This window comes from Manduca sexta, chromosome 20 (genome assembly GCF_014839805.1).
Source record: "Manduca sexta isolate Smith_Timp_Sample1 chromosome 20, JHU_Msex_v1.0, whole genome shotgun sequence".
NCBI lineage: Eukaryota > Metazoa > Arthropoda > Insecta > Lepidoptera > Sphingidae > Manduca > Manduca sexta.
Window position 1 is genome coordinate 10939225 of NC_051134.1, and position 10803 is coordinate 10950027.

At 35.4% G+C, this 10803-nt stretch overlaps 2 protein-coding genes across 17 annotated transcripts in view; one reads left to right on the forward strand and one right to left on the reverse strand.

Moving 5' to 3' along the window:
• Nucleotides 1-1951, forward strand: part of LOC115440680 (calcium-activated potassium channel slowpoke) — a 66686-nt gene extending 64735 nt beyond the window's left edge. For all 16 annotated transcript variants that reach the window (XM_037440834.1, XM_037440830.1, XM_037440836.1 and 13 more), the window contains one exon: nt 129-1951. In XM_037440834.1, coding sequence (XP_037296731.1) covers nt 129-227 — 99 coding nt within the window. In that variant the 3' untranslated portion in view covers nt 228-1951. The remainder of the gene's footprint in view (nt 1-128) is intronic.
• A 5319-nt stretch (nt 1952-7270) lies between these two features.
• On the reverse strand, nt 7271-10661 carry LOC115440681. Its single transcript, XM_030165089.2, has 3 exons — nt 10273-10661; nt 9729-9930; nt 7271-8521 (listed from the first exon to the last, which is right to left on the reverse strand). Exons 1-3 carry the CDS (start codon nt 10517-10519, stop codon nt 7774-7776), a joined length of 1197 nt encoding a protein of 398 aa, XP_030020949.1. The 5' UTR covers nt 10520-10661; the 3' UTR covers nt 7271-7773.
• Between the last annotated feature and the right edge of the window lie 142 nt (nt 10662-10803).

Below are 10803 nucleotides of genomic sequence, written 5' to 3' on the forward strand. Positions count from 1 at the left end.
ATCGTCTATTGTTGCCAGTTATACATATTATACTGAACAGACCCTGTACGGAATCTGTCTATGTATATTTCACAAAGCGACGCTACCTTTCTCTGTGAGTGTTGTGATGAAGTGCTGTGTGGCGGCAGGTATTCGTCCTCATGCAGTTCGACCCCGGCGTGGAGTACCGCTCGAGCCGGCGCGCGGGCTCGACGGGCGGCGGCGGCGGCAAGGACGACGCCTCCTGACTATTGCTGTGCAGCGCCCTCACTGACGGGCCCTACTCCTACATCTAGGCTGTAGGGCCTCGCTCCACATCACTCCGACAATCCTACCCTCACCACACCTGTCGCCCGGGGCCGCCCGGGACCGCCACCCCACACGGCTCTCGGCAAATATTTCTGACACCATTCTTATGACGGCTTTGGACTGGAAACATTTGCCGATCGCCTATCCTGTTGGCCGCTGCCTGTTGTACTATAAGCATAGCAACGAAAGGAAAGATAAAGGCTGAAGTCATAAAATGAACAAATATTTTATCTAATAATTGTAACCTGTGTCAATTGCTGACTAATCTTGGGGAGCGCGCACACTCCCTTGGAATAGTAATGTCATATATTAAATACAATATGGGCTTTGTTCCAGTAAACATAGTACAACTCGTAGCGGTCGACGCACACGCTCTCCCTATTTTACAATTTGATTTAGCATATTACATAACTCGACCTTCCACATCTCACAGTGCACCGTTAACTCTATCACACTCAAACGCACTCCTGTGACCGACAAATTTGTGCTTTACGTTATAATGATTTTTATAAACAACGAAATTATTGTGAAATAAAAACACAATTCAGCTATAAATTCGAATTGAAAGAGGGCATCACTGTTATTTATTGTGGAGGAGCTTGCAGTCAAATATGCACTGATAGGGGGGCAAAGATTTAAAACTGCACTCGATATGATAAAAACACAAAATTCAAATAACTAACTAACTTTTAGACGGTTGTAAAGGACTTGTTATAATTAGGATAAGAATATTGGTGGTGGTCAAGTTTAGTTAAAGTATGTTAATATAATGAGTATAACAGAGAAGCACACGCCGTGATTAAACGACACACATTTCTCGCTTCTTTCACTTCGCTCTTACATTATCTTCGCTACAGTTCTGTCTTCCTTTAATCTTTCACACTTTCTATCAAACACTACAGCCATTTTGTTCGCCATCAGGTCCGCCATTTTGTTAAAATTAAGATCGCGATCTACGACCCAAATAAAACGCGGCAATGTGGCAAATATATTTCTAATTTCACTTTAAAGTAAAAGTAAGCGAAGACCTAAACATGAAGAAGGTAAATGCTCAATAAGGGACACTTTAAACTTTTAATTGCATGACAGTTAAACAGATTTGTAATAGATTTTTTTATCTTAAGCTACTCTATCTATACTAATCTTTCTTCTTTTAGATTTATCCATTCCTTATTATTCAGTAGAATTGTTTCACTTTCACATATTTAAGACGCTATGATACAAAGTATAGTGGTAAGCATTTAATATTTTCATCGACTGATTGATTGTTAAGCTGTTAGCACATGGTGTAATCATATAGTGCAGGTTATGTTGTGATTGACATTAATTTTAGCCGTAATCGTTAAGTTACGTTAGTCGTTTGAGTACTGAATTCACATTGAATTCTTCGCTTAGCTGTAAGCCGCATCTGCCATATATTCAAATGCACGTTGGTGGTAGAACGCGTACACATTGCTCATAATTTTGATTTGTATAATTAGGCTAGAAACACAAGGTCGATTTACATTTATCGCTGCTGGCAACCTTCAAATTCTTATTTCAAAAGTGAACGACAAATGTGAATCGGCCGCTATATAGGTACATAGTCACACTCAATCTTATCCCTTTAGTTATGTTTATTTTAATTTTATTTTAATAAATTTTTGATTAGCTTTTTAATTTTTATTTTGTTTTTATTTTATATTTTCCTACTTCGGGCGGGGGATTGTCAAAGTGGACGTGAATAATGGCGCTGCACATCGAGACACATACGAACTGATACATTTATATACGATATTAAATGCCATTGCGTGATCGGTTGAAACAAACGAAAAAATGAGTTTTTATGTTGCGAGTGACACTCAGTGCAAGTGTGATTTCGCTGTAAATGTGTGATATTATTTTCGAAACGTCGTTGTTAAATAGGGCTTTTGAAGCCTGCGATGTATTTAGTGTTAACTCCGGGTGCTTTGACGATTGTGGACTCTCATAGTTTACTATGTTGTTTGTATTAAATAAGGCGCCACTCTGATCCGCTGCACGGAACTATCGACCTTGGAATAAATGATCACACTAATAATCCACCTAAATTATCCCCGTGCAGTTGGTTAGAGGCCATTTTTTAGAATTTACTAGATATTAGTTACATTCGCATCACCGATAGATTCATCGCTACAGTAAAGTATAGATAAAGATGCAATTATTTATTACTACAAGATGTTTGATGAAGAACGAGCATACTCGAGCACGTGTAGTGTTGCCAGGCGTCGCAGGGCGCATGCGCGCTGTAGCACTACGGTAATTAAATTAATGTAATATAAATAAATACCTCAATTTAACTGATAGTGTGTAACGTTTTATGGAGGGAAGTGAAAGTTTGTCAAACATCATGTAAATATATGATTTTTGTCACGTCATGTATCATCCATTCGTATAGATTAGGCAAACCGGCCTTAACTACAAAATAGATTAAATGTGTGTATCGAACTCACCAGTATGTGTGCAAATTATTTGGTATAGAATCCAAACAATGCTGTCAAAATTTATAAAGTGTAACGTTTCATTCGATCCATAAATGGTTAATGAAATACACAACCCTAGAGTAAAGGAATTGAAAGCAAACATACTGCCATATTTTTGTAAACATCAATCCCTTACGCAATAAAATGAGAAATATAGTTTCGTAATAAATAAAAATATATACTTAAAGTAGAATGTACACGAGATGCATAGCAAATGACTTTGGTTTCGTCTTACAAAAAAAAGTTAACTCGCGATGAAACCCTTATGGGTGATACGGTAATGGACAAAGCACAAACCTAATATTATTTTATCGTCATTCAAATTCTGTTTAGTAACAATAAATTATTATGTACATAACACCGCTCGTGCCCGAATAATAGTATAGGGCATAATAACTAGCCTGCTTGTTACACAATTGTTGACATTGAATAAATATATAAAAATGGACCGTTATGTATTCTCCATATATTAGTAATAGTTGCTTAATTATTTGTAAAGAGCCTTAACTGTCTACCAGTTGCTCACGTCACAAGAATCGCCAAGACTGCTCATGGCAAAACAAACGATAAATGAAATAATGTACCTGTAATATCGTAGGAATAGTCATTTGCTATAAGACGCCCTAAAGATTTTAGCAGCTAAATAGCAACAGTTAATGCTAAAAGGTTAACGCTGGTGAAATCTTCCACAAATCGTTAGGCATCTCAACAAATTAACCCTAAGTATTCGTGTCGACGTCTAGTCCTAAATGCATTTTACACTAATCGCTGAATGTAAAGAAATTGTAAAGTTTCGAGATGGTTGTGCACGATAGATTTATTTATGTAATTATAAATCGGTCTGTCCATAAAAATATTAATAAAAAAAAAATGAAATTAAGGGGCTATGTTCGGTGGGAAGTTGGTGACGGCTTTCCATTCGCGTCGCGCGATTTACGGGACAAGTGGGATGTACTGACCACCTCGGGCCGGCAGCTGTAGTTATAAAGGAATATTCAAATAGCAATAGAGTACAAAACGGGCACGCCCTGGCTTTCCGCGATTATATAATTGTATCATCATTTCAGCCGGGAATCGACCATTGCTGGAAATAGGCCTCCCCCATTGAGCGCCACAGGGACCGGTTCTGGGCAACGCTCATCCATCAGATATAATTGTATACTTAATTTTAATTTGTACTTTACGGTATGAATTGTCCGAAGGTGCGAAAAGAAACTACCTTTACGTCGACATGTCTCGTGGAGCAAAATAACTATAAAATACGAATAAATTTGTATTTATTAACTGAAATGATAATTACAGCTAAATTGCCTGGTATAATTTCCATCTAAATATCTTTTTTACCCCTTGCGTCCTATTCACCCATAAATTATTTTCATTAAGAATATACTGAATCCCTCCTAGCCGAATTTCGGCCACGGCGGCCAATCTCAACGGAGATCAGCCACGTACGCAGGAGATATTATAGTGCACAAGTGTGTGCACTATAATATATACTAACATAACAATTGAATCATGGTCATATGGTGCCATGGTTAAACATTACCAGCAATGTAAATAAAATTACACTTAAAAAATGGCGGTAGAAAGTTCATAGCGCTCTACTTTGAAAAGCCCGAGACAGAATGCAAGATTCATTTTTTACCTTATTAACAGTTATAAAAACCGGCAGATTTTTATTCTTATAAAAAAGAAAAACATTTTGAAATTTCTGAACAAATAAATGTTATTAGCGGTGAATCTTGCCCAATTATCCTTTTTGTCCTATATGATAGAGTGCAAAATTGATTGTACCGATTAAGCACAAGTCAGTATGATAAATAAAATGACCTTTAAACACTAGTGAGTGCAGCCAGGGTGTGCCTGCCGTTTGAGCTTGATATATCTGTAAGTAGAGATCCATGCATGGAGCCCTAGACGCCAAAATAGGTACCTAATATTTAGAGTACCGCCGTGTGCTGCATTCTACATACAATTTTAAACACTTAATTAGCTAGAATGTTGTATATAGTCAAATGTAATTTTGTATGTTACATAAGAATTTTTCAATATACGTCTCCTTTGCATTAAAATAGAATGCTACGGTTATATTAACAAAAACTTTATATTCAATATACTATCGTGTGTAGTTCGTTGTGGAATAGGCTTCGGTGTACCGTATGCTAGTTACTGTTAGGTATGCCGTATAGATGCGGACGTGTCAATGTAAAAATGTAAAATACACGCTATTGACTTGCGATTAATTAATTATGAATGTTAAAAAAATAAGTATTGATAATTAAAATGAACGATTTTTCCTTTAATATTTTTATACAGCATTACAAAAAAAAAATATTTATCGCAATTAAAAGTTTAGAGAGGTGGGTCAGTGTGCAATTTAAAAAGGAGAAATAGTATTATAAAATTTGTATAATCGCCTTAATGAGAGAGAATATAGCTGAGTCCTTCTGCGTGTTTGCTTGGAGTCTAAATTTACGATTACCGTTTATTATGCATTGTGTATGTGTTGTATGCGTGTCTCACGACTCAACTTGTTGCTAGGTGAACCCTTTTATGGTATAAAGGCACTGGATGCGTATGCGCATCGTACCGCGCCTATTCGTCGTTAAATTTATAACAACACAACTGTTTACGGTAAACTGGAAATCAAATTATCTTCACACATTTTCATAATTCTTTTCTTACATATTTCGGCACATTTTAACATCACCGTTTTTTAATCATAATACAAAAATAATGACGTCACGTCCTCGGGCGGGAGAAAAAATAAAAAATATTGCAAATGTGGTCAGTATGATAAGTTACTGATAGAAGTGTCATTAGGCACAAAAATACGCTTTTAGAAAAGACATGCCAGCAGTGACACCCTAGGCCGAAGAGTGGGTAGTCAAAGAAAATAAAATTAAATCAATATAAAATTTCAATATCTAAGTAATATAAGACTCACATAGAATCGGCTCTAAAAGCTACAACTTAAACACGTAAACTGCAATCATCACGTAAATATCGCATTAAATACTATTCAAGTTCCATAGAGAATTAGTAATTCGGATAGAAAACTAAAGAATTCTCCCACCCGTTTGTCTAGATACCATCCAGTCATCCACGTGCTAAACAAGGTACACATAAATTAGTAATAAAAACAATAATTAAAAATATCGCGAAACTATACGCAAACTAGTAAATCCATGTTCTGTGTGCATTAAATCTTAGAATTAACAACATTGTTGACTATTGCTATAGCTTGAGGTTGTTAACGTTTTTAGAAACGGAAAAATGGTGAATTTTTCATGTATTATATATTATACCTACATATATCTTTAACGCTCTATAACGAATGTTTGCTAGCCCCTTTTGTAAGCTGAACGCCATCTTAATGTGTTGAAACACACTAGTCCTCTTATTAACGTAGTATCAATATATAATGATGGCTGTGAGATTAATAAATGTAACAATTTAAATTTATATTGTGTAAATGAAAGTAATATATAAAAATAGCAACATGAATTCGCTCTGTCGCAACGACTGGTCTTATGCTATAACCTCTGACACTTTTAATAGAAATGATAACAGAAATACTTATGAAAATATTAAATAACAAAGAATATTGCACCGTGTTCATTTCTATTAAGAGTGGGTCTTCAATACTGTATTGGCATTGCATGACGTGTTCTTTTGACGCACAAGAGAACGTATAAAAGAAAAGACGAAAGAGAGATAAATATATTAAATAAATAGTTATTGTTCCGTTATAGATAGTGACGCGTAGATTCTTGAGTTATTTAGTATGATATAAAGACTAAAATAACTAATTAAAGTGCAATGCCAATATAAATCCAAACAAATCGATTAGATAAAAATTGACGCCTCAAACGTTACCATGCTATGGGTTGCCATAATAAATTAAACCAAAATATTGGCAGTAATGAACTTTTAATCTAGATTCCCACATTCGATTCCAAGTAGTTCGTAGGGTATTTTCTTTTTAAAATATCCCCTACTCACGTTTTTAACTTTACGCCTAATCTAAGCACGTCTTGTGCATAAATTAGTTATCACCTTGTGGCAACCCAAGACTCGAAGCTCACAGCTTTCTCCGCAGTTGCTCAAATTTCTCAGCGTAAATTATAAAACCATAATTCACCGCTTCTAGTTAACCATTTACAGAATTAAATCCACTACTTGCGTAATATTACACAGCCTGTGGCATTGGCCGCCATTTTGTGAACCTATCCCAACAAAATTGCGGCCCAGCATGGGTTCTGTAATATTATTAGACTGTTCGAAATGTATCACACCACGAGAACAAATTATTTAATATTGTTGATGTTGATTGTTAATAAAATGCAAATAATGTAAATATCAAAATAAATTCTGTATTTGTATTTGATTTATTGTCTTACCTTATTGTTTGCTTTTGTTTTAACCCTTTTTACCACATATTTGGAATAATATTTTTAGGTTTCAAATAAACTAAAGAATAATTCGTAAAGAATATAAGTATTTAATATTACCATAGTGGATATAGCATTTTACATTTCATATTTAACACCAAACTCTTTACAAACAAAGAACTCTGTACAATAGAAAAATAGTGCAAAAATTATTTATTATCTAAAACAGCCTCAGACTAGAATCAATTTAAATTTCATAAGTGAGTGATCTATCCTCAATTTGATTAAAACCAGTCCTCACAGAGGGCATCCTATATTATGACTATTTTTTCTAACTTTTAAAAACAATTTAGTATCTAACAAGTTGCAGTTTAAACAGTCCCATGATTTTTATACTTATAGGAATGATAATACTGATTGGTAGTGTAAATGCACATTGTGTCATTAAACTAGGTATACAATCTTCAAAAACAATGGTTATTTAAATTAAAATATTAACAATAGAGCTTTGCGCTAATCTAGTTTTACCTTTTTGGCTACAGCAGCCGAGTTGCATACTAACAGTGAAAAATAAATACTTTTTCTTTTTGCTAATGATTATTTTTTACCTTATCAAACTGGCATGATGACTTCCTACGTTTTCTTGATTTCATATTATGTTTCTTAGCAGGACTGACGGGTGTTACTTTTTTCTTTTCTTCCTCCAAAAACAGGGGTGGCAATGACACTTTCCTTATACTGCACTGGTATGGTGTACTGGTCAATTTTGATACATCAGTCGGACTTAATTCAGGGGTGTGCAATGGCTCTAGTTTAGTCATATCTCTGTTTCGTGCTGTGACAACCCTGCCATTCATCAAGTTATTTCTATCAGTTGCGCTTAAGGCCATGTTTCCGTAGTTCCTAATGTCAAGTGACACGAAAGATTTCGCACTGTTTCTACCACAATTTAATGAGGAGTCAGGTCGCGAGCCCCGCATCCACCGCGACGACGCTAATTCTGACCTGATGATGGACTGATTCTGACGTTTTCTTGGCGCTGGACTGTGTATCTGTAGAGGTGTGATATGTAATAACGAGCAGAATGAATCTGGCAGATCTTCGTTAAAATTACTTGAGAAAGTGACTTTCTCCCTTGTTAACCTCGGTTCACACAAGTCTTCTACAGACACTCTGGGGGAGTTCTGTGGTGTGACGTCACTGCTGCTCTGAGACAACCTCTCTTCGCTTTCACTGAACTGCTCGTAATCGCTGTAATGCATTACGATCACCTCGTCGTGTTCAACTTGTCTGTACGACAAACGCTTTTCAGGTAGCGGAAGACCTCTGCCGACGACCCTAAAAAATACAATAATATGGTTTGAAAACTGATTTGTTCAAGCTCTAACTTCGAAAATAGACCTATAACTAGGGCTGCCATCATCTAAATTGCGGACGCCAGATAAACACGGCAAAAATCCCGAACATTTGGGCGAAATATGGGCACAGGCGTGCGATCGTCGACTATTTTGCCGTGCCTTCTTAAATGCGAGCTATTATGAATGAATTTTTAACCAAGTTTTATTTCAGTTTATCACTTATCTATAAAAAATATGGATTTCCCCTGACAACAAGTGTCCGAGTTACACTCAGACACTTTTCTAAGACCCCTATCGAACGGCCCCTGAACGGATGGCAACCCTCCCTATAACATAATTATCTGTAGTGTCTAGGTTTAATTTAAAGTGGAAACAAGAATAAATTAAGTATTTTTCATAATCGACAAGGTAACTTTATTTCTATACTTGCCCAGTACTAATGGATGATCACAAAAACGAGTGTAAACAGCTTTTACCAATGTATTTGTTACTCATAAGTCATAGTCCTATTTGCCAGTGATGCGTTAAAATAATTGACGAATACTAGTTGTCTTATCAGCTTAAGAAGCTAAGTATGTAATAATAGTAATAAAATAAACATGTGACTTAATCTTGAATGGAATTTATGACTCGGTAACAATTACTGTGACCCAGTATGCTGACTAATTAACTTGTTTGATGCTGTACCCATACTGTGGGAAATTCTTTATACAATTTATTCACATTCGAGGTCAATATATAAAAAGCTCCTTTTATAAATTACGCAATACTTCACAGTACCACAATTACATTGTTTTTGGTATTCAAGTGATATTTTCTAAAACATTAATAGTTTAGTTTTTGTTGTTATGGAATTTATGTTATTATTCTATATGCCCTAAATACAAAAAAGCACATCATATCTTTAAACTTGAAGCGGTAGGCAGAAGTTAAACTACAGCATCCAATTTTTTCCCTACATTTTACGTCCCATGATGTGATAGTGGGCAAGTTTTACACCATATTAGGCACAAATTCCAGACATCAGATTTTAAAATGAGCAGAAAATATCACTTTGCCTGACCCATTATTAGAACCTAGGACCTCAGTGTCATATGATTTTAATTATTTTTGGCACAATGTGAGCAGAGAGATGAGTAGATGGTTCCATTTACATTAGTAAAATGACCTTGTTTAGCTAATATTACCTGAACTGTGGATGCAAATGCCTCCACTGCTTACACTCCTCAATGATCTGAAGTCTAGTGGACTTTTCTCCATCTTCATTGTATAAGGTCCTCTCAATCTTCGCCCACTCTTCAGACAATATCCTCGTGGCTTCTTCAGTGCTCCTTTGCAGTGCAGAGCCAGCACTGCTGTCACTCTCCTCGCTGCGAAAATCTGGAGTACCTGAAATCATTTGATGGCTATTTGTAGGCAGTCATTGTGAATAGAAAGTAATAAATGGGACATATCCTGAGATAGCAATACTACACTTAATAGAAATTATAGTATGATAAAGTGACACACAGTAAAAGGTATTGGGTCAAAGCTGTGAATATTATACGTAATATTAAAGTTTAAAAATTCCCAGATTTTAAGTAGTTAATTGAAATATGAATAAATTATTCAGTTAATAGTAAATTTGCTATATAAAAGAACATTACATAGCAATAGAGATTTGTATGCATATCTGTTCTTATTTAACTAACTATTTCCTGTAGTACGGGGAGGATTAAATTCGTTTATTACCTGTATCGCTCTCCGAAAAGAAATCTGAAAACGGTGTCCCAGCTCTGTCGATACTATTCAATCCGTAGGTTTGTAAGTCGTAAGAGTAATTTAAATTTCTATTCACAAATTTGCTAGTGTTCGCTGATAGCGGAGGCAGCTCTGGGCCGGCCCTGTACCCAAATTTCTGTTGACTTATACTTGGTAAACATTCATACAATTTTCCAATGTTTTTATCACGAAACGAAAAATAATTCCTGGCGGACATAATCAAGATTGACACAATACGGACAACAGTTTATCTATACCCATTATTAGAAGAACTTCATCGAATAATTTATTATTAATTCTCTATTTATGCTATACTCTTAACATTATTGACAGATTTTTGACTTTTAAATTGACATATTTTGGCAGTTGGCAGTGGGTACTGTCAGGGTGTTGACAAGTAAAAACACGCACATTACAAACAAGAATAGCAATTTCTGAACGAAAAATGTTTCTATTATGCTGTATACACACAATCACTAACAATTTCTAAGAATAAAGCCC

Bases quoted from the DNA above. Each gene is read 5' to 3' on its own strand.
- LOC115440681 (XM_030165089.2), bottom strand. From the start codon at position 10,519: ATGTCCGCCAGGAATTATTTTTCGTTTCGTGATAAAAACATTGGAAAA. The intron at 9,931-10,272 runs GTAATAAACGAA...AAATGATTTCAG, and splicing joins CTTTTCGGAGAGCGATACAG to GTACTCCAGATTTTCGCAGC. The intron at 8,522-9,728 runs GTAATATTAGCT...TGTATTTTTTAG, and splicing joins CATTTGCATCCACAGTTCAG to GGTCGTCGGCAGAGGTCTTC.